Source organism: Anser anser (genome assembly GCF_964211835.1).
Source record: "Anser anser genome assembly, chromosome: 1".
Taxonomy (NCBI): Eukaryota; Metazoa; Chordata; class Aves; order Anseriformes; family Anatidae; genus Anser; species Anser anser.
The window spans coordinates 10,828,068-10,853,263 of NC_139720.1; the positions used below are offsets into that span (position 1 = coordinate 10,828,068).

Consider the following 25,196-nt stretch of genomic DNA (forward strand, 5'->3'; position numbering starts at 1 on the left):
CTGAAGACTGAATTGTTGGGTAGTAAATCACAAAGAAATACTTAAATCAAATTTCCATAGTAGTGGTGAATTTTGAATTTTTTAAATCTTTATCTTTTTTTTTTCCATAGTTTTTATTTTGATAGTGTTATTTGTTTTTCATTGCTGATTCTGGACTTTGATCAAATAACTACCTTCTGATGAGTTTATTACACTTTTTTTTGGCAGGAATATCTGGATGTTTTGGGAAGACCAATGGTTTTAGCTGGAGAGAAAGCCAAACAGGTCCAATGGACAAATGTCTATCTGGATGCTCTGGTATGACTGTTATTTATCTCTAGTAAAGTAAGATCTTGATCTATTCAGAAGAAAGGCATGGCAAATCAGTAAGTATAGGGCTCCATTTTCCACAGTCCCAATTTTCTCAGACTCAATGTTCTATAGTTTCAAACATAATATTCATTCATTTCCAGCATCTGAACACTTCAATAGAGCAATTTTCTAAACAGCTCATATCAACATGCTGGTCTTTGCATCTGGATTCTCATGACTGACCTCAACTTTAACAGAGAAGAACAATTAATCCGAATCACAGATCCTTAAGAGCAGGTCGTGGCTGTCCTCAAATTAACGAAAGAAAAGAAGCAAAAATTTTCCTGTGTTGTACCTGTGCAGCACTAGACATAATCAGTTGTGTTACTGGTGTGGAGTTGCTCTTTTATTATTATTATTAGCATTATTTTATTTTTCTAAGAATTCCAGACAGAATGAAACCTGTCAGTTTTACTGGGTATTTGTACAAATTTTGACCTTGGATTTTTAAAGCACTATAGTTAGTGTAATTACTTGCTTGCTTGCTCAAGGTAATGATTTCTTTAATTGGACAGTGTATATAATGGGGAAATAAACAAAAAGATATATGAAGCACTTTCCTTACTGCTAAATTTATCATTTTGGTCTTGTAAAACAAACATATTCAGGAAACTACAAACTGCAATGTATTATTAGCAGCAATCCAATCTGTTGCTCTAGATAACCTTCTTCTGAGTAACTCTAACTAGGCAAAAATTACTGTAAAATGGTCATCTGGAATCATGTATTTATCCAAGTTCACATAGTCATTTAATGTCATGTTAAAGTCCACTTCCTCCTGTCCGTCAGCATTATTGTAAAATTTTTATCAGCACATCATAGAACCAAGCGTGACACTGAGGAACCCATTTTTCTTTGGAATTTCAATGGCCAGAAGTTCATTAACCATGTTTTCTTGGTTACTGTTGAGGTACTTACTGGAAACATAAAGGATGTTATGACCAAAGTTCATACGTCTGTACACATCCTGTTGTAAAGTCACAGCTAAATTTGTAACTGGGGATAGAAAGAGATCTGTTTAATGAAGAGTGATACCTGCAGACATCTGTCACGTTGTTGAATGCTTTCAGTGTGTTCATTCAGCCTTTCCTTCAAGCTTTTCTGCATGTGTGTGTTTTCTAAGTGTCTTTGTATATATATATAATTATATGTATATTTGTGTGTTTGCATATGTATGTATTTATAAAAAGTAGGACATTGTAGTCATATATTTATTAGGTGAAGACCAACCCAAGCTAAATTGTTGAGGTAAAGGTTGAAATCTGTGGACTTTCTCATCACAGATGAGGGCACAGGTGTGTCTAATCCACTCCATTTTTTTCCACCCTCCCAGTAATTGATGTTAACTGAAACTGATTTGTAACACCGGTTCATTATCTTAAGTTCCCTGAAGCAAGCTCCTGTAGGGCTTGTCCTTCTTGTATCTCATCACTTTGTGCTATTCTTCTTCTGTTACTGTGTCAGAAGAGGTGATTCCAGCAGCAGTTTTTTGGGGCAAAGATCACATGTGAATTCAGCCTGCTGGAGTGGTATACTTTTTGAAAATACTGATGTAAGGTTTAAATTCAAATCATGAAGTCCTAAAGAGGTTCTCTAACTTGAGGCTGTCTTTCAAGACTGTCTCTAATAATTTGATGTATTGTGGCAATTTGGACCTCTTTTCTCACCCTTCTGTGTCTGCTATACTTTTGCTCTGCCCTTGCTTTCTGCAAGATAATCACAGAATTTTCAGATCCTTTTAGATTTTCCAGTTATTCACAATTTATTCACAGTCATTGTCCTCTCTTACTGTACACTGGGAGAAGGGGGAGGGTGTTCCACTCCCCCATACGTACCTCCCCTGTTTTATTATTTATCTCTTCAATGGTCCTACTAAAGAATATCCCCATATCTTTTCCTCTGATTCATCTCCAGTTCTCCTTCTCTTACTCTCTGAAAAAGTCTACTTCTTTTCACCTTGCTTGTTGTAACCTTACTAACACCAATCTCATCACCTTTCAATTTGATACAGAAAATTAAATTCATGAAAGATGCATTACAATTCAAAAAGATTCTAGTAGATAGAGCAAATGGAGAGTTGATTTCATCAAAGTGAGTTAAGAAAGTGTTCTAGCTTATTTTATTCTAATGAAGCAAAGAGAGGTCATGACTCCTCACTAAAAATACACAGAAGGAGGAAGTACCAGAGAAAGAAAATAAAATTTTAAATAAAAAATAAACAGTACAAAAATGATAGAAACCTATCTGTGAATAATTTAGGATGGAAAACCAATCCTTTCTGGTTATCTAAATGTATGATTTTCTGAATCCTGTATTTGGTATGGATTGTGACTGTTAAAGGAAAAGCAAATTTCTTATATCTTCCCAAATAAGTGCAAATTATTTGCCTCTGTACCAGAAGAGACTACGTGATCTTGTAGAACTGATGATAGTCATTGCAAGAAAGTAGTGATGATATGAAAACTTGTAGCATTACCTGGTGGATTTTTCTGTGTTGTTTTTGCCTGACTGTATTTGTTGACTACCTATTAACTATCTTTTAGTTTCGTCTGGCTTTTTTCCTTTTCCTTTTTTCTGCTATCCAAAGATCTTAGTATAGTGAGAACTGTAGCTATTAACTCATCTTCATAGCACTTAGGTTTTATTAAACTATTACATCCCAAATTGTTGCACACCATTTATTTTTAAAGAGCAACGTACTATTTTCATTCATACATGTTCACAAAAAATGCAATTTCAACTTTCTATGGATAAAATCAATGGAGTGTAACTACCATTCTTTTTTTTTTTTTTCAAACTTAAAGTCAAGACTCTATTCTAGAATTTAGCTACTGTAATCTGTGGATTTTTCTAATGTATTATAGCTCAATATTTGTTATTTAATTAAAAAGTTTTTTTCTCCCATCTTCATGTGATTGTTTCGTAGGAGCTGGGCCTTGTGATTACAGGAACTCTGCCTGTCTTCAATCTAACAAAGGAACAAAATGGGAAAATAGTAAGCTTTTTCTTAAAGTAAAACAAACATATTTCAGTTATTTGAATTCAATTTAATGCTTAAATACATTGAAAAAAAAATGTGTATTTCCACAAAACTTTTTACAATTTAATTGTCTTCTACATCAGAAACTAATGTGTCATCTCTAGTTGCCTGATAACCTCCTGGGAACAAGAAAATGTAGATGACCCTTTTTGTAGTTCTGAGTTTCAGGGTATGACGTTCCTTGATCTATCTCTGTGACCTGATGGCAGTGAAAATGAGCTAAGGGCTCAGTAGATTGGAAAATAGAAGATGATATAATTTAGGCCTTGCCAAGAAAGGAAGCCCGGATAATTTATAACAAATCAGTGAAGCTATGACGTTTCAGGGTAAAAGGCAAAGATGTAGAGACTTTAAATGAATTGGTTGTAATGATAATACAAAATAGGACTGTGTATACATATTAAAATCTAAGTACTAAATACATTTCCCTACTCCTATTACTGTCTGATAAGGAATCAGTTTATGTCCTCTTTCCAAAATCAGAATGCTTCTTTTTAAATATCAGATTTAGAATATGCTTTTTGGTACATGGTAAAATACTACACATTTGATATGATACTTATGTTCATTCAGATCAGAATATATAGAGGTTTAGCCAATATATTCTTTTGTTTATATTCTCTGAGATTACATACATTCTGAATGAATAAATACAAATTTGATCACTACCGTTTCTTTCATTTATTTTCATAATAGCACTCTTAGTTTCCAATTAAAAGCAAGCAAACAAAGAGTTTTCACAGTCTTATCTACAGGATAATGTGTGGAAATCACTAAGTCTAATTGCAAAGCTAAAGACTAACGATTATCAAAAGATGTCTTTCTGAGAAGTAAAACAGCCTTGGTCTTGTACAGAAGATGGGGACCTAGAGGGAAAAAAAAATCTCTTTGTCTTATGTCTCTACTTGAATGTTAAGAGACAGACAGCAAAATACATCTTCCGACACATATTTCAAATTTATATAAAAAAGATGAATGATTGAGGTGATACTATGCAAATGACTTGCTCACTGTTCTGTAGTAGAAAAACAAGTTACAAGTGAAGTAAATGTATGCTCAGAGTCCTTGATTTCAAATGCTGATGATTGTTATAGTCACTTACTTGCTTTTGGTTTTATTCATCATTGTACCATAGCCAAAAGAGGTTAATTGTTAGTTGCCCAACCTGAGGATGTATTAGTAGCTCTATATGGTTTATACCAGTTGGACAAAGAGCATATTTCACCTCTTTTGTTCTTGCATTTATTGTTCGTTCATCCAGAAAAGCATCTGTATTCATCTTCATAAACCATTTTCCTATTCTATACTAACTTCTGAGTATTATTTTGAATCACTTTTGTTATTATTTGAAGTATTTAAAATAGGCACATAAGTGAATAAGCAACTTTTCAAGTAGTATTGTCAAACAAGAGATGAAGGCAAAATTAAAATTCAATGTCTTGCAGTTATTCTGCATTGCAAATATGTCAAACATATCCTAACATTTTGGAATCTTACCAGAATCAGCTGATTCTTGGAGTAATGGGGGTTGATGTCTCTCTGGAGGACATAAAAAAACTGACACCTCGCTTTACGGTGAGTTGCTTGTGTTGGTGTTTTTTTTTTTATGCACAATTAATGTACAGTTTCTTTGCGTGCTCTTTCATAAGTCATACAGCAATGACTGGATGTGAGTTAAAATACCACCAGGCTTCTTTTCATATATTCTTTTCCATTGTTGTAGATTTTCTGACAGTTTTCTCTCCAGCCGTTTCTGTGCTTCTGTATGAATTGTCCATCAGTATGCATCCATAAAAGCCAAGTTTTACATTGGGTGGCATATTCCAAGTATTTATTATTCTGTAGCCTTAGGCTGCTGTCCAGTCAAGTGTTTGGTTCTTATCACAGTGCAAAATGAACAATTACTAAAGGTAGTAATTATACTTAGCATTTATATAGGACAGTTTCTTATAGAAAAATTCTTAAATATACATATCTGTACACTACCCAGTATGAATGATTTATATATTTAGACATCTAGTTAGAGAATTTCCAAGAAAATAACCAGTACTGTGGAAAACAACATCCTGGGAAGCAAAGGGACATCATGAATTTCACCAAAGGCAAATACAGAGTCCTCAGTCTAGGATGGAATAATTCCATGCCACAGTACAAGCTGGTTACCAATTGCCTGAAAAGGCAGAAAAGGACAGATCCTTTATAATGGAGTTATAATGGAGGACAAGCTGAACATAAACCAGCAGTATGTCCTTACATTAAAAAAAATAAAAAGGTCATCTGTGTAGTAAACATCTTCATAATCCCTTGTCAGGAGTACAGTGTCTGAGTTTGATTTCCCCAGTACAAGAAATACATTCAGATGCTGGGCAGAGTCCAATGCAGAGCCACTAAGCTAGTCAAGGGGCTGGAGTACTTTGCATATGAGGAGATGGGTTTGTTCAGACTGAAGAAGAAAAAAACAAGCGGGGATCTAACTTTTCATTCTCGTGTACCTAATAGGAGTTATAGAGAAGATCATAGAATTATAGAATAGTTTGGGTTAGAAGGGACCTTTAAAGATCATTTAGTCCAACCTCCTTTGTCATGGGCAGTGACATCTTTAGATCAGACTGGCCAAAGCCCCATCCAGCCTGGACTTGAACACTTCCAGGGGTGGGGCATCCAACAGTGCCTCACCACCCCCATAGTGAAGAATTTCTTCTTGATGTCTAATCTCAATCTACCCTCTTTCAGTTTAAAACTATTACCCCTTGTCCTGTTACTACGTCTCTGTTTTTCTTATTAGCCTCTTTTAAATATCCAAAGGCTGCAGTGAAGTCTCCCCAGAGCTTTCTCTTGTCCAGGCTGAACAATCCGAGCTTTCTCATCCTTTCTTCAAAGGAGAGGTGCTCCAGCCCTTTTATAATTTTTGTGGCCCTCCCCTGGACCCACTCTAATAGGTCCGTGTCTGTCTTATGGTGTGGGCCCCAGAGCTGAACACAGGGCTCCAGATGGGGTCTCACGAGAACAGAGTAGAGTGGGAGAATCCCCTCCCTCGGTCTGCTGGCCACACTTCTTTTGATGAAGCCCAGGATACAGTTGTCTTTCCGGGCTGCAAACATTCACTGATGTCTAATTTTTCATCCACCAGTAACCCCAAGTCCTTCTCTGCAGGGTTTCTCATGATCTATTCATTCCTCTTTACTGATGTTTGGGATTGGCTTTATCCAGCACCTTGTACTTGGCCTTGCTGAACTTCATGAAGTTCATGTGGGCCCACTTCTTAAGTCTGTCAAGGTCCCTCTGGATGGCATCCCTTCCTTCTATCGTGTCAGCTGCACCACTCAGCTTGCTGTCATCCACATGCTTGCTGTGGGTGTTCCTGTTCTGTCTGTCTGTCATTAATAAAGATATTAAACAGTAGTGGTCCCAGTATAGGGACAACACTTGTCACTGATCTCTGCCTGGTCACTGAATCATTGAATGCAACTCTCTGGATGGACCCAGATTGACCCAGACATTTCTTGAAGGTATATAGCAAAAGACGAGTCAATCATTGTAATTGTGTGAGGAGAACTTCCAACTAGAAATAAGGAAAAACAATTACGGTGAGGGTGGTTAAACATGAGCAGGTTGCCTGCAGAGGTTGTGGAATCTCCATGCTTGGAGGTATTCAAAGACCTTCTGCAAACATGTCTAAGCTTGAATTAGGGTCTTATTTTCAATTTATCTCTGCTTTTAGTGGAGGATTGGACCAGGTGACCTCCAGAGGTCCCATAAGCCCAAACTATTCTACCAAGTTCACTATTCTAAAAGAGTAAACATTCAAAATTTTTCTTCTTGAGATTAATATCTCACATGTTTCATGATGCCTGAGGCAATGTATTTTCCTAAATGTGGCCATTGTTTTAAAACCACTGATTAATTCTATTACTTAAAGCTTTATAATGCCAAACTTCACTTCTTTCTTTCAGCTTTGTCCAAATGGATATTATTTTGCAATTGATCCTAATGGGTATGTGCTACTTCATCCAAATCTCCAACCAAAGGTATGAAAAGCCTTCTAATTTAGTTCTTTGTAGTACGGGGACATTGTCAGAAATAACAGAAATATATAAGATCTGTCTAAAGTCCCAGAGAACAACTGTAAAGAATTCTCCATTGTGGGATGTCAGGAAAATCCACAGAATGTGTATGGCTTCATCTAAATCCATCTTAGTCAACAGACTAATATTGGCTTCTGTTGAATTTGGTTATAAATAAAATAAAATAAGAAAGGGAGATGTATATTTTACACAGACATTTATAGATGTGAAATAAGTGTTATGATGCTTTCTCATTTCAGAATTTGAAACTTTCATACTTGGAAAATCACAGAAAACAGGGGACAGTACATACTTTTTTTACTTTTTTTTTTTTTTTTGGTGATGATGGTGGTGGTTTTTTTGCTTACTTTCTGTTTACCAGAGCTGAAACAAACTTCAGATGCAGAGTTGGGGTGGATCTAGCAAATCACTCTTTCCCAGAATGCTAGATTTTACTTCAGCTTGAGAAAGTTCTTTCAGACACAGAATATTTATCTAAATCTAATTAGGACACATTTTTTCTCAAAGTTCAGTAAAGTTTAAGACCAAGATTTTAGTCTGGTTTCTTATCAATCAATTAAATCCTGACCCTACATTAAATGTATCTCCTTATGGAAATTGCCTGGATTTGGTAAGACATTTCAAGGTGAATGGCTGATTTTTTTATTATCTTCTTTAAGAAATCAAAACTTCAGACTCTGTTTTAGTGAAGAGTTTCTCCATGTCAACAAATCTTCTGTTTAATGGAATATTTCAAAATGATTTAATTCTATTAGAAACATACTTCTGGCAATTTTTGTTCAAGTTGTTCACAGTGCACAAATGCACCATTCTATAAGAGGTAAAGTTAAAACTGAATTAATAAAAATAAATAAATAAACTCCAGGCTGATAGATAACGTAGAGATAACAATTCAGAAATTATTGTGAATCACTGTAAGTATTGCAGATCAAAGAGTACATCCATGTAGTTCAGCTGTCAATATTAACGTTTCTTATTTAGATGATTTGAGCAATATATAGGCACGATAAATGTAAGAACTCAATACACAAGCAAATGAGGCTAGTATGGCTTTTAAACTTCAGTGGCACCCTACTCACATTTATAATTTATTTCGTAGCACTTAGTACACTTAAGAGAAACTTCTTAAGTAATTAAAGCCTGTACTTGCTGCCTTTAGGCATGGAAATACTGTGTTTGGTAAATTGGATGCATATCCATCACTTTATTCCTCCTAGCCATGTTCCTGTGGCAGAGTAGCAGCAAGTCTCTGACCTCATGGCTGTGCAACTGTCCTCTCTTGTTTATTCACCAGAAAGTCCTGCAATAGCTACAAGAGGGATTTTTCAGTACTCCAACATATTTAACTGTCAAAGGCAGGGAAATAAATGATGAATTCATCTACATATTTTAGTGATTCATTTAATTCTCAAGATGAGGAAATTTGCATTGTGAATATGTGAATGAATTTCCTGAAGCAATAAAAATATTTGAAATCTTTTGCCAAGTGTGTAGCAAAAGAAATGTATGTTTTTTGAGAAGAGAAGGAATAACTTGATTTTAACTATTGATGGAATATCCCTGTTAATTTATTTTGAAAGTACACTTTTAAAAAGAAAAACAAGAAGAAAAAGAAGGATTTTGTAATTTTTTATAGGTTTTCATAATTTGCAAGCACTTCAATTTCTATATATATACATTTGGTTTTCATAATGTGTTAAAAACTGAAAGTTTTGATTTGATGATTGTGCTTGGGGAAATATTCTGATGCAAATAATTGCATCATTATTTAGAATCTTTTCTTCAGTAGAGATAATTAGAACTTCAGATGATGGCAGGTGGTTTACCTTTTCCTTATATGCAAATGATACTAGCATTTTGTTAACAGAAGGAATATAAAATGAAGCAATGTAGCATTCTCATTTAGGCACCATTTTGTGAGAAACTGGTAGATACGGATTCTGTTCATCTCATGTGCGATTGTAAACTCACAACACTAAAGAACCTTTGTTAGAGAATGAAAAACTCATCTCATCCCAACAAAATCTAGGCAGATTGAGACAGATTATTAGGAAACTAATTGTCATAATTTCTCTGCATAGATATTTTTACTTAAAGGATATAGAAGTCTGGAGCTGCTTACAAATACTGCTCAAATGTTTGATTTACTGTATGTTAAAAAAGGATGATTTATATGTGATGTGTTTTATGTCATACAATAATATCTAAATGTAATATTAAGCCTGTGCGTTATTATTGTTATTAACAGTTACACAGACTAGACTTTTTCACTCCCAGTTTGTTTGGGGTAGTGCATGCTATACAGACTGAAACAAGAACTACGTTTTAAAACTAAGGTACACTCCAAAGATGGATGTATTTAGAACTCGTGGACTTCCTTTAACATGTCATATTAATTTTAGTTGAACATCCTGGTAGCCATTAACGTATTAACTAACAACATCTTAACCCTCTTTGACAGCAGTTTTTCTGTAGATGTAAACTAAAACATAACTACGTCTTTACCTTTGAAGAGGTGAGGGTGTATTAAACTTCCAGTAGTGCCTTCTTCTCAATGTCTTTCCTTCTGAAAATCTGTTACCTGAAATCAAAACTGGTTCAACACAATTAATATTTTGAAAAAGTCTTGCAGTATCATATCACAAAAAAAAAAGAAAAAAAAAAAACTTAGAAACTCTGAAATTGTGAAGTTGTTTGTACAAATGACAAAATTCTTAAAAAGGCAGACTCAAAAGCAGGTTAAAAACTTTCCCATTGTGTTTATTTTTGTGCATGTAAACTACGTCAAAGCATAACATTGGAAACATTTTTAAACATTCATTTTAATATGGTTTTAAACTATTTTTTTTCAATTTTCTGTAATTAGTTATATTATATTTTTAAGCAAATACTTATTTTTACATTTTTTCTTCCCGTGTGTGTGTTTTCACATTCTTCTGGGAAAAACAAGTACCTGTCCCACCAAATAAGTATAGTCACTAGATTGAGTAGTTAGTTTGCATTAAGCATGTGTTAACAAGATCAGTCTTAGTTAGATAGGATTTGAAAATAGTAATTCAGTTTTTGATGTCCATTCTAAGTATTAGCATCCTGTTCTTCACTTTTATTATGGTTCTGATCAAAATACAGCTAATGGTAATTATAAAACTCCACGTGCTTTCAGTAGGGTTCGGTATTGACCTTACGGTTTACATTTTGAAAGAAATGTAGAGGAAGATAGATTTAAGAGCAGATAGAACAGTAAACAAAAGGTGAAACTCTTTGTATTCCACATTTTAATTCTGGCAGAGTACATTGGGAGGGAGAGCTCTCTGTTAACTTAATTCACATCGTTTAACATATGTCTAGATTTTGTTTCCCTAGACAAAACCTGTGTGTAACTCTGATAGAGAGCTTGGAACTCCTGGGCTGAATGAGGCCTAGTCCCTGGGTCCAGTACATGTGCACTGGAAAATAGAGATGTGTAGGGAAGATTTCACTTCTATAAGTGGGCTGTTTACTAATAGTGTAAAAATATAAATTACTGCTTTTCTGTTACTTCAGCATATTGGTGTGGGCATACCAAAAGTTAATTTGAGAAAAAGGAGACCCAATGTACAGGTAACTTTGGATGGAGGTGATTAGTGCATTAGAGTGCGTAGACCTGGAAATATGTTAGAAAGTTTCTGTCCTGCTTACTAGGAAAAATCTAACTAAAGAAGTGTTTACTTTGACAAACAGCTTCCAAAGCATGAAGTCTGCATCCTTTCTTGTTTAAATAATAAAAAACATGTTATTGGCTGTAGTGAAGGGCGTTCCATTAAATTATGGTGCTTTACTAATAGGTGCTAATTAGAGCTGTGTTGTAAAAATTATTCTTCAGATTTTGAAATAAATTTGAAGACTGGGAAAAAAAAAGAGACTACTTGTGCTGGCTTTGCTTGCGTAAACCATAAGTCAAGAGAAGAGCATTCTTATGACTTCATTGCCAAGTTTCACTGTACAGTATATGCTGTATAACATAACAGAATTTGAATAAGATGGTCAGGGTTTTTTTGTTTGTTTGTTTTTCCAGAGAAGTCAGAGTAGGGCATGTGTTTTATCTATTATTTACATAAGGTTTATCAGAATAGCAAATCCAAATCATTTAGTTACATTTATGTAACTCAAGAGCAAAAAACACCTAATGAAAACTTAAAAAAAAAAAAAAAAAAAAAAGGAATTAAAGGAATAGATTAACTACATAACAAGAAAAATAGCAAAATTAGATGCAGTAGTATATCCTGATAATGTCTTAAACATGTGGGAATATATCATGCAAAACTAGTTGGTTCCATAGCAACACCAGTAAAGTCATGGTTTAAAATCCTGATCTATTTCAAGTCAGTGATTTCACCAAGTCTCAAGTGGCTGTTCTTACACATCTGGAAGACCATCCTTGGGCTAGATTTTTTGATATGTGCTGGAGAAATCAGCACTGGCACATACCAAATATCAATTTTCAGAGTGCAGCTGGCTCCTCAGCGAATTGAGGTGTAATTTAGCTGTGGCTGGGTTCTCCTGGCTGTGCCATCTTCCCAAGAAAAGCATTCGGCTCCCACCCATGCTGGAAGCTGTTCTCTGGACTTCCGTTGGGGCCCAGGATTTTTCTGCCTCCTTACCATCATTAGTTTTAAAGCCTAACAGCCCACATCTTCATCAGTACCCCAGGTATGAACAGGAACTAGGCTCCTGCAATTCACACCAAGGAAAGCCTTCCACATAATTTGTGAGAATACTGACCTCCAAATACACACAATGACATTTTAATTACTTTTCTTATGTTGCTGCACCAGTTCTTTCTTTCTTTGTTTCCTTCTTGATTTGTCATTGAAGTAATAGATCTTAGCCTTTATTTTTCATGCTGAAAATGGATTGCATTTCCCTTCATTTGCATGCTTCATTGCTAGTGATTTACTTCTGTTTTGTTTTATTAAGTTGTGCTGGTGAATGTAGTGGTGTTGTGCTTATTCTAGTCATGTTGCGTGCATGACTGAATAAAGAGAAGAGCAAACTGAACATTAAGTTTGTTTCTTCGTGGCTTGAAATAAACCCTACAAAATGGCAACCTAGGAAGAGAAAATTATGGAGCCCAAATACTGGTAAATACACACTCTTGGGGAAAAAAGACACGGTGGGGAACAAACAGTCTTCCCTTTAAAGTAGTGGGCTAAGAATTTTCTAATCTCAAAGAGATTTTTTTGTGCCTCAAGCACATCACATAATGTATTTCTATATATGCTTTGTTTCCTCATACATAAAATGCCATTAATACCTGATAAAGAATGTGTGGTGATATAATGTCATAAAAAGAACAAGGAAAGCTTGTGAATGAGTACTTTAATTTTGCCAGACTGTTAAAGTTATCTATTTGTCTTTGGGACTCCTTAACTATGGCTAGCCCGGGTTATCATTTGAAATGAATATTATTGATTTGATGTGATGGCTTTTTTTTCTTTTTTTTTACCTTTTCTTTTCTTTTCTGTTCCTTTGTGTGTTGGAATGGAATGTGAACTTCATAAATGCAACTTCTGCCGTGGTAATGCCTTCATGCATGCTGTTTGGGTTTGACCATGCTATTCATTATCCATTGCATGTAAGAAAATGTACTTTTTATTTATTTTTACATTTTAGCCTTTTTCTATTTATTTTAAGAGTGTGGATTTGTTGGGGAAGAAAAGAAAATGCATTAGAAAAGGCTGTACTGAATGTACTGAATGTATTGAATTAGTATAGAGCATATTTTAGTGTTATATTTAAGTTACAAGTTTTATTATCCTTTATAAATAGTAAAATTAAAATTTATTTGAAATTATCAGTAGGCATTAAAAAAAAATCCAGAATCTTTGTCTGAAATCTTTCCAGTGCATGAATAAATTTCTTCACTTTTCCTTTAGCAGACAGCAAGTCTTACTTGGTAAGAAAATGAATTCCATATACCTAGAAACAGGTACATTTGTACCTTAAGAATATGAAGGAATAGTAATGTATCTTCTAACACTATTCTATATTACAGTCTTGAAAATAAGGACTAGTGTCCAGATTATTATATGAAGTCATCTTTTATATGCTTTTACATTATATGAAGGCATTTTTATCCACTATTCAGGACAACTTTCTTCCAATATGAACTGGGAATACACACCTAAATTGTGATGAAACATGCTTGCATTCTTTCATAGAAGTCACATGTACATTCATCACGTACCTTTGCCAGACTATGTTGCCTAATTCCAACTATTGTCTACTAGCATAAAAGGAATATAATCATCATTTTAAAGAAGGGACTTTAGTGTATCTTACAACTACGTTAGTATAGCTGGATTACTGAAATAATCTAAAAATGACATTACCAGAAATTGCACTAGTCTTGAAATAATAGTATCAGCTAATGACACATTTTGTATTGCTAATCATATGAGAAACAGTACTCAGTTACTGATAAAACTAGGTCTTGAGATCCTTTAATATGTGAACCATCCTATTACAAAAGATATATGTATATCATTCAAAATAAATTAATAAAACTGGATTTATTTCCTATTCTAAAGTATCAGATTGAAATGGTTAAATAATAGATTCCCATAGTTCTTTTTCCTAAGATCCTTCATCAGGTGGATGTATTAAATAACTTCTGAGCAATGAGGATCAAGGATTTTTATACCACATTTAAGGACAGTTAATATTATTTGGCAGCAATATCAAGTCAATGGGAATTAGCCAAAATTCCTTAAAAAAAAAAAATAAATGTCAGATTCCGGACAGTTCACTTGGAAGACAGCTCTGTCCAAGTAAATGCAAACTGAGAAGGGAGTAGAGTCTGCTGGGTGGCTGGAGCTAGTTCAGCGGAGCTGGGCCCAGCAGCGGCACAGTACTGGGTCCTCCTGCTCTCCTCGGGGATGTGGGTTGCGGCAGATGCAAACCATCTGTAGTGGATGGTAGACATCATGACATCCACAGGTCTTGAAGCTGCCAGGTCACAGCATTTCTGTGATGTAGGCTTCTATCTCTTAAACGGAGATAGCAGTACTGATTTCAATGGAAATGCATTCAAAACTGCCAGGTGCTTAGGGAAGTCCTTTATTGCCCACAATAATAATGATTTTATTTTGTTATAAGAAATAAATCTTTTATTGCAATCGCTGCCCCTGTGAGTCTTGAACCACAGTCCATTCCCATCTCAAAACAATAAGTCTGTACTCTTGTTTTTGGCAAAACTGCAAAGTAGTACAATTGTTTCATCTTACTGGCCAGCTGGAAAGCTTTCCTGACTTTCCCTATCCATTACTGGAGTCAGGATGCCTAATAGGAGATTCATAGCTGATGCTTCCTCTGACATTTCTTCTCTCACCTTACAGTCTGTGGCATATCAGCAGCAGGGGAAGCAACCTCCCAACGTGAATCCCCTGCTTGACAGATTGTGAACAGCCACTAGTCATTAGGGTTAACCTGATTTTCACTTGCCCAATTAGCCTCTCTATCCAATGAAATAAAATAAATGACAAAGAGCTGCCAGGAATTATTTATGTTATAAGAGATTAAAATAAATGGGTAAGCGTGCCATTACTTACATGGGTAAGTAAGTAGCTTACTTCAAAATGAAGGGATTAGAATGATTTCTAGCAATTTATCTGTAACATTACAGTACTCTGTCTTTATTTTTTGATCACTTAATATCTTCTGCTCCAGAATCCAAAATCTCAGGAGCCAGTTACGCTGGATTTCCTAGATGCTGAATTGGAAAATGATATTAAAGTTGAGGTGAGATTGACTGCTTTCATAGTACCCGGTGCTTGTATTTTACTGTGTAATAACTGAAAAGCAATACATGTTCTAGATTTTGAATGGGAACCTATTTCACTCAAAAATTTCAATTAAAAAAATTCAAGATGTTGACTTTATAGAGCAATGAAATTATAATGAAAGATTTTTACAAATTAAGCTCAGTTTATTCTTAAGCAAAGACAATGAATTATATTTCTCTCATTTTGAAAGTTACCATAATTGCTATTTAAATAATATTTCTCCAGTCTTCTTTATTAAGTGCTAATTCATGGGAAGGGAAAATTTGTAAAATTTTTAGAAGTAGAACAGTAGAACACTTCTCAGAGGATATTAATCTATTATCTGAAATATTTTAAAGCTTTTTTTTTTCCCTCTCTGCATTGATTTTGATCAGTACAAACTTACTGCTGTGAGTAAGGAAATGGGAAATAGGAAATGAGAAATAAAGTTACTTAAATTGTTGACAACAAAATGAATTCCTGTGTATATTTTTGAGTTACTAATTTAGGAGTGCATTTATAAATCATTTTTAAATAGTTTGTTAGTTTTGTGACATAAAATGGAATTTTATTTTAACTTTTAAAGTTTTCAAAGTTTTTTTTCACTTCATTTGAAATTGTTCATTCATAATGATAATAATCAGCATTTCTTGGTATCTGTTAAATTCCACCTTCAGTTTCTTAGAACTGCTGCTTCAGAGAGGAATTTATCTCTGACTGATATAAATCTTTGTTTCGAATCACTGTAACTAGCTGAATCACAGATGTGCTGGGAAGCACTAGAAGTTGTAGACAAAACACATTCTCATCCATGGGATTGTCTTGATGTGCAAAGTATACCAGAAATGTTAATACATAAGTCTGTTAATCCAGTATGTATTTGGATAAACCAACTTCTAATTAGAAAAATCGGAAAATAGAAACATTTAAAAAAAATTCAAGATCCATGACTTTCAAATGCCTTACTATTTCTGTGTTTCTACAAAATGCCTTAAATTACTGGAAACTTTAATCATGTTACATGCAATACCAAGTTCTTATTTTTATTTATTTTTTCTTGCCAATAGATTCGAAAGAAAATGATAGATGGAGAAAGTGGAGAAAAAACATTTGAAACACTGGTCAAGTCCCAAGATGAGGTAAGATAGACAATTAGATTTACAGGAGCAACCAAAAAGCATAAAAATACTGTGAAATGGTGAAAAGATGTTTATTTTTTAATGTCAGTTTATATCATTTTTTGGCCCTACATTTGCTAGTTTTACTGGCTTAGAGTAAAAGAAATTATATATTTATGAAAAGGATTTTTTTTTTAATTGGTTTCTTTGGTGTATCTTTAATCAGGCAGTTGTTGATGAGGTCTTGCACTCTGTTCACCAGGAAGTAGACCCAGCCTACTTCTGTGTATGGATCCTAAAACAAAGTACTTAATTTGCTTGTGGAGGTGTGCAAAGATAGGATTAAAAGTTTATATTTTGAATGGGAATAAAGAAGCAAAAAAAAAAAAAAAATGTTTACGTGCCATAAATGAAGACAACTTGGGATAAGCAGTGTGTGTCATCTTTCAGTTGTATTATTTACTTGTGCTTGTTCAGTTCTTTTTCATTTTCATGTCAAAAATCCTCACTCCTGACAGATCACTAGTGGTTTCTCTAACAAAACAGATATATATCCTAGCAAAAGGAAATCCTGAAATTTGATATGGATCCTTACATGCATGCGTTTCTTCTTGGGGACTTGAAATAAGAAGAAATCCTGATCGGTGTGCCACAGGAGCAGATATGGCAAGAGCGTGCTGCACACTTACAGTTCACAAACAGCTTTCTGAAATTGTTGCAATCAATGTAAAACAGCTTGAAGATAGCTAATGTAATGGATTATCAGAAGAAAATGCAGAGAATATAACATCAGGCAGGCAGTACAGGCTTCAGGGAGACCTTATTGCAGCCTTTCAATACTTAAAGGAGTCTTATAAAAAAGGATGGAGAGGGACTCTTTACTTGCATAGATGATGATAGGACAAGAGGTAATGGTCTTAAACTAAAAGAGGATAGATTTAGATTAGACATTAGGAGGAAATTCTTCACTGTAAGGGTGGTGAGACACTGTCACAGGTTGCCCAGAGAAGCGGTAGATGCTTCATCCTTGTATTCAAGGTGTTCAAGGCCAGGCTGGATGGGGTCTTGGCCAACCTGACCTAGTAGGAGGTATCCCTGCCCACGTCAGGCGGTGGTGGAACTTGATGATCTTTAGGGTCCTTTCAATTTTATTGAACCCCATTAGGGTCCAAACCATTTTATGATTCTATGATAAGCACACCATAGTAATACTAAGGATTATTGTTTGGATATGTGCAGATAATTATTCATGTATAGTATTAGCTGTTCTCTCCTGTCAATCTCCTGTAACTTTGATACCTCCAGTGGTTTTGCTGTTTGTACTTAAATGTCAGAAGGCTCCAGTGACATTTTTATTTTTTTTCTCACAAGGCATATGCTACAGAATCCAATCAAGTTAATTACATTTTTAGGCTTGCGTTGTTTTGTTTAAGGAGAGTCTTTCCAAGCCTGTGGGTGAAAAAGGCTCTGTGTAGGTGGCTAGAAAATTGAGGATTAGAGGATCCAAAAAAATAAATAAATAAATTTAACACCATTGTGGTTGTACAAGAAGTTGCATTCATGGCAAAGTTTTTGAAGAGATCTCAGGCTGTGCTTCCTTTTCTCAGGCTGCGTGGTGTCCTTGTGAAAAGGCCATAACAGCTGGCCCTACAGTTGTTTGCCAGAAGAGTGAGGGAGGGAAATTGTTCATGCTGGCAAATGCTGGAGTCAGCTACAGCACTGGGGGGAATATGACGTCCTTGGGTGCATGAGAATGTGTCAGTCATACACAGCCCAGACCACAAACTGAAAGATTTTATTCAAATAGAATAAAATATCTCAAGCCTTTTGTTCCTAGATGCTTCAAGTCCCCAGTGAAATTAATTTCCCTCACCTTACCTTGCTTCGTGGCCTGAGATTTCTTCCTCTGCTCAGACCCATCAGAGAGAAGGCAGCAGCCAGAGATGGCTGGCAATGGTGACTGCTTCAGGCTATTACATCCTCCCAGCTTCAGGCTGCTAGAGCCAGAATAAAGCTGCTTCAGACCACTGGCCAAGCATGAGCCATGCATCACTTAGGATTTGATAGCTTCATATATTTTCTTATAAAAAGGGCTGATGTGGTCAGTTGCTCAGAACTGACAGTTGCAGTCTCGAGGCTTGAAATTGATGTCCTTTTTGTTTTGCTTTTGGGTTTTTGCATTGCTTTCTTTTTGTATTGCAGCTGGCCCCAGCAGTGTCCTGGGAGATGACCTCATACTACAGCATAGAGACTGTACTCAGAGCAAGCGTGGGTGGGGTGTGCTGGAGTCTCCCAAGGCCTCAGGGGCTTTCCAACTAACAGAGAAGATGCCAGAGGAACAAAAGCATTGCCACATTTGGGCAGCTGGGGTGGGCAGTAGTGCAAACTGAAGGGTCACAAGAACTGCAATAACATGTAGGTTCTTCGGCAGTGACCAGCTGGGGTGAGACTGCTTCAGATGGCTCAGGAATAAAGTAGGCAAAGGTAAATGGGAGCAGACAAACGAGGACATGTGATGTGCTGTGTTATCTTTGAAGGGAGGTTTCAGCCAGTTTGCCTTCAGGTATGCTCGCAGCGCTGGTGATGAGAGGATTTAATATGAGCCCAGTTCTCTTCCTGCCTTCCTACTTTTCTCTTGCATTTGCACATGGTGTGCAAACCATGGTGCTGTGCATGATTTTGAGGTGTTGTCACTGCTAGGTTCAAGTGTCTAATTATTCTTGAGCTGAAGTAACAGTATAGGCACGTTATTGAATATAGATAAGCTTGGAAAGGAGTGTGTTCAGCCATCCTTTTACCTTAAATATAAAATATACTAGGATATTAGCCACTGATATATGCTTTTTTTTTTTTCCCAAATGACTATTAAATGATTTAAATTATCATGCTGTACTGACAAGAAGGAACCAAGTAATAAGGAGGTTTTGAATCATAAATGTCAAAAAAAGATGTCTCTTTCTCATTACCATGGCCATTTTCACACTTTTGTTTTATCACAGTAAAAGAATGAACCTGTGATACCTTTCATCACTGTATGTGATGTTGCAGTGTGTATACTTACAAATCTCAAATCTGCAAAATAATAGTATGTTGCAGCTAGAATAAACTTTTAATTTTCAGTGTAGAAAATGGAGTGAAACTCTGTCAGCCAGTGCTGATGTATGTGCATTAATGATTATACGGAACTGTGGGGTTGTGCCTATCATGGCATTCTTTTTTTCTTTTTCATACCAAAAGAAAGTGAATGGTAAAGCTTATCCTAATGTATTAAAATACTTTAAATAAATTTTGGGTAAAGAATAGAAGATTGGAAGAATTTACTCCCATTCGAAATTTTTCACAAATGCAAGACCTTCTTAATGTGATTAGAAACACATGTAATTTTAGCATGCGGTACAGTCAGAACTATATGGCTGCACCTATGACTCCAATGTAATACCTGTATTACAATCACTGGTACTGTAATACTGAAAGGACAGGCACAGGTGTTTTTGTTGTTGTTACAGAGTTACTTACAAATTCTTCTTTTTTAATTGATTTTTGTTGTTGTTGTCATTTTAATGCAAAATAGTCCGTAAAGGAGATAACATTTTTATCAAATTCCAAGCACATACAAAAAGTTTGTATAGGCCTGGCTAATGAAAGTAAAAGGGAAAATGGTAGATAGTATCTGTCTGGTTTTATTTAAATTTGCATTTCTTTACTGTTCAATAAAAAGATTTAGATGATTCTTTTGCATAATATAACTTTGGAAATTGTTTAAGAATGGTAGTTGCAGCTCAAGTTGTACTTAGTGAAGTAATAACTAGAGTCCCAACAGACTTGGTTATATACTTCATTTCTCAAGAAAAGAGAACACTACTTGAAGCTTCGGAATTAGTAATTTGTTTCTTGACTAATATTTCTTTGTAGAGATACATTGATAAAGGAAACAGAACATACACATGGACTGCTGTGAATGGCACTGATTACAGGTAACTTATTTCTGTTCTCTGAATTCTGCATAGTTAAATGTCCTTTTAATTTATTTTGGTTAGTATTTTTAGTGTTATATTTTCTATACTAGTTAAGTCAGGATCAGGTCGTTTTGTGTCTGGGCCTACCGGATTTGCTGGGTTCCTTTAAACCTTTACAGCTCAGAATTGTTACTTTGTTTAAGGAAGAGAACCTCAGTCTTCTATCCAACTTGAGATTAACCACTAGTGCATTTCATTATGCAGGAAAAAAATGGATTTTGTGATTGGTGTAAAGAATCTAATTTTTCTTCTACTTTCTGTATCACTGTGTACTTTGATTTTTAATTGTACACTTTCTCTTAGATTCCTCCTCTTTTCTTTTCATTGTCTCCATGTTCTTGTTTTTAATATGCACATTAAAAAGAAAGATGCCATATTTTTTTTTATCTCAATAAACAATGTAACACATTATTCTGTGCAAATCTCTTTCAGTCACTTTTATAGCTTATATCACAACATTGCTAACCTACACGTCAGATCTTAAGGGCAGGAACCACGCTACCGATTATCTCTGAAATCTTCAATCTATTTGTGACTAATTATCTAAAAATCATATACCAATGACAGCAGGAACAAATGAAGTATGGTATAAATCTTGCCCCCGTTGCATACAACATTGGTGTGTATATCATTCCAAAATCATTTAAGCACACAGCTCTGTAACTTTGGAAGGAATGTAGCAAACTGACATTAGAAAAGAAGCTAAGGTTTACCAAATTTCAAAAAAGTTGAAGTGTTCAAGTTCAAAACTAGATGGTTCAAATACCGAGTCAACTGTTTACCAAAATAATATTTGTATCGTGGTGAATTACAATAGCCTTCAGCTATTGTAATTGTATTGGTTCTATTTTCTGCTATTTTCTGTACAGGTGTACAGCCAATGAGAATGCAAACATTAATTTGTAAGCAAAACCAAACAAATCAGTTTTAACAAGTGAATGTAGGTGTAGAACTTTATCTTTTATTCATCATCCCACTTTTATGTTCTATTTCCTTTGTCATTATACTCATTATCCTCAGTGGGAAAAGATTTTTTTTTAATCATAATATGCCACCTAGCAATCAGTAAAGAAAGATATTTGGTTTGTATGAGTTCTTAATTCATACAGAGCTCCCTGGCATGAGATGCAGCAATAAATCCATGGAGTCACATTGCAGCAAGCCTGTTAAACATAAAATTATAGATTTTAATTAGCAATTTCTGTTGGCAGTAGCTGCTAATGACAGGTAAAGTGCTAGTGATTTCCCTAGAGGAGAATACGTAGAAGGCTATCAGTAAATATTCAGCAATCTCACATTCTGTTTAAATGGCACATGTATCATTAAAGGTCATCTCACTTATGGCACAATTGTGCAACTTTTTTTTTTTTTTAAGGTTAATTTCTGCAGCTATCCATTAGATACCTCTGCAGTTTTGCAGACATGAAAACTGACAACGAATATTAAGGATGTGATGATACCTCTTCAATGATGATTTGCACCTCCTGTCCTTTACATACCTTTTTAAAACTGAACTCTCCTACATGTATATTGAATTAGTGGCAATAAAAGCCTTATATTTTTTTGCAGAAAATATGTATTTAACATAACAGAAATAACATGCATTGCAAATCTTAAGATATTATTGCACAGCAATGATCAAAGGTTATTAATGGTGACTGCATGATTCAGGAAAATATTTTGCATCTTGAACATAAAGTGAATTCAAGTACTGCAAGATAAATTCCTTAATAATTTTTTTTTAATGAGTTAATCATGCATCAAATCGGTACAGTACTATATGGTATTTTTTACTGTCAGTCACCACACTGACGTGCTACATTGTAATGTTAAATGTGTTAGAGGAAGATACAACAAACCATGCTTTTTATTATTTGAAATTATTTGGAAATTCCTCAATCATTAATAAAGTGCATTTATGCCTAAATGTTTGAATAAAAATGAAAAGAAACACAGGGAACTTCAAGACCCATATGAATCTACTCGTACCTATTACATAGTGTGTGGCTGGTATGTCACTACATAACTATCTCATCTTATGATAATCCAATTTCCAAACTTGTTAAATGGTTTCAAAACACTTAAAAGATGAAATTAGAAAACTGCTGCAAATGGCATAATTGTTTTACTTGTCTTATTTCTCTTGCAGTTTGGCATTGGTGTTACCATCATACAGCTTTTATTATATTAAAGCCAAAATAGATGAACCATTAATTCAAGCCAGATGTAAGTACTATGAAGGTTCCCTGGTTTTGTCAAGTATTGCCAAGTCTCAGATTCACTTTAAAAAATGTTTAAAATTCATACATTTTGTTGAATTCACTAATGTTACCATATGTACCCAAAATCTGCAGCAATGATTCTAATCCAACACCCAAGGTACAAGAAATATTCTATAAAGATAGAATATGTGCAGGTACCCCAGTTTCACTGACAATCCCTTCCACCTTGCTATGTACCTGTAGAATCATTGCTTTGCGTATCCTCTGTTGCTGTAATTTTAAGGGTCTGGTTACTATTCTTTTTCATTCTATTATGTAAATATTATGATATGGACTATAGTAGTAAGCTTACTTTGTTATTTTTGCTGTAGGTGCAGTATTATATTTAGCAAATTACCTTTAATGCCTGGAGAAATAGATAAATGTGACAGCACTGTTTCATTTGGATTGCGGCTAGGTTTTTATTTTGCACTCTACAAATAGTTTTAGTGGATGTTTGTAATGCATTTTTGGCTTAGACTATTTTCAAGCCATTTACAGATTTTGTAGTGGTAATTGGGAATGATATTTGTGAGTATTGAAAGCTTTCTGTTTACTACATCTATATAACATCTAACTAGAAGATCTAGATAGTAGACAGAATAGAACTCATCACTTCCTTTTAACTTTCTTTATCCAAATATGAACAAATATGCAGTTAAATACAAGGTTAGAAAAGCACTGTTAATGTCTCTGGCAGGCATAGATTAGAGAAAACTAATGAAATTGCTGTCCTCTACCTTCACCTCCTGGGTATGAAGATTATGGCAAGTTTTTAATAATTCATGATTTATTTTTATAACTTTGTCAAATCTTAAGTAGTTTAAAGTTAAAGTTTTAGTAAGTTAATATGTTTCTTTTTATGGATTGGATCATCTGTTTTTGCACTTACATGAATATAACCTGCAAAACAGACCCTTGAAATAGCCACAGTATATAGAAGGTACTTGAGAAATAATTGACAAGGACATATATTCTCCAGTGTTCAAAGATGTTTGTCTTTTTCCAGACTACAGCTGTACATAAATTGAACCTTTGATCTTTCTATGCACAATATTTTTATTCAAGGGGCTGTTTGAATAAAATATTGGTTTGTGACCCCTTTTGCTTTACCCTGTTTTTTTCTGTTTCCCTGCTTTCTCTTTCTGATGGATAGTGGCAAACAAAATGGGCAAGTATATTCTTGTTGCTCAATTTCCTTCTGTTTACTGCAGTTGATATTTTTTCACTTGTATTTCTATTCCTACTGGACATTCTCCTCTGTATTCCTCATCTCAGGATTTTTCCCATTTTCATTGGGTACCATACCAATAGAAAGGAGAAAAAATAAAAAAAGTAAAGTGTTTTTCTGTTTTCATACACATTGTAGTATGTTGTGAATCTCTAATCTTTGCTCATCCGGTCCTAGTGTTCAGTGACAACAGCTTTTAAAGCCATTATTTTCAGTAGCATTGAAAGTGATGTTTACATAGATGAGTTGTTTTTTTTTTTTTAATCTTTATTGCTGAAAATACTAGAAACATTTTCCTTCATGTTCTAACAACTCTTTGTCTCAAATATTTCTTTGTATCAGATTGTAATTCTAATGAAAGCATCCCATACATTTACATGATAATTAAATGTCACCTCTAATTAGGTTGTTAGATACATTATTGTTGTCAGGTGTGCATTGTATATAATATTAAAATAATTTCATCCTACGCTGTAACATACTGAGAAATATAAAGTATATTAGTAGGGGAATGTTGCAAAAGGAACATTTCCTTCTTTCATAGATGCATGCAAAAGCTAGTCAAGTGTTTGAGAAGGGAAATGATGGTGATAAATCATTTACTTATTTAATGTTTTCTCTTCATCTTTGTAGATTCAGAAACACTGAAGCTTGATCATTTTGATGAAGTTGGCTATACTTTTTTAGCACCAAGGTTGGTTTATTTCCCAGTAGTAAGTGTTATTTCAGCAGTAAATAGGAATTTGATCAGGTTAATGACATTTACAAAATATGGGCTTAACCAATAAATATTTTGGAAAAAATAAATAATAATAATAATGAAAAAGAGCAATTACTAAATTCATGTTTTCAAAAATAACTCTTTTCTTTGTGCTAGAGTGTTAATAGCATCATCAGGCTCTGATTCATTTTTTGTGTTTATCAAAGAGAGCTGTAAAATCTGACATATCCTATTTTACTGATGTTTTTCATGGAAATCCTATACACATCTGTACATTTCTTGCAGCTGTCTTTCAAGATTTTATTGCCTTGTAACCTAGCTTCTCATCTGTAAAATAGCTAATGTAGTAATTACCTTGAAATCTTATTTTTTTTTAAGTTGAAGAGTTTCAAAGCTCTCTATCACTTAAGAATGAACTATTTTTTCATTCACTGAACACACATATTGACTGAGTCATTGAAAAATTGATCAAGTCAGTTCATTAGTTCCCTGTTCTTTCATGTGAAATTGTGTGGTCCTGGTTGCCCTTGGAAAATTGTGTTTGCAAGGGAAATATAGTAAGATAAATAGC

At 34.5% G+C, this 25,196-nt stretch overlaps 1 protein-coding gene across 12 annotated transcripts in view; it reads left to right on the forward strand.

The window, feature by feature from the left end:
• Positions 1-25,196, forward strand: part of CACNA2D1 (calcium voltage-gated channel auxiliary subunit alpha2delta 1) — a 415,542-nt gene that overhangs the window by 360,686 nt on the left and 29,660 nt on the right. For 4 of the 12 annotated variants that reach the window (XM_083821352.1, XM_083821358.1, XM_083821359.1 and 1 more), the window contains 9 exons: positions 208-297; positions 3,278-3,346; positions 4,892-4,966; positions 7,345-7,419; positions 15,184-15,255; positions 16,346-16,417; positions 20,309-20,370; positions 22,562-22,638; positions 24,538-24,598. In XM_083821352.1, coding sequence (XP_083677478.1) covers positions 208-297; positions 3,278-3,346; positions 4,892-4,966; positions 7,345-7,419; positions 15,184-15,255; positions 16,346-16,417; positions 20,309-20,370; positions 22,562-22,638; positions 24,538-24,598 — 653 coding nt within the window. The other 8 variants (XM_083821355.1, XM_083821356.1, XR_014578635.1 and 5 more) reach the window with 8 other exon arrangements.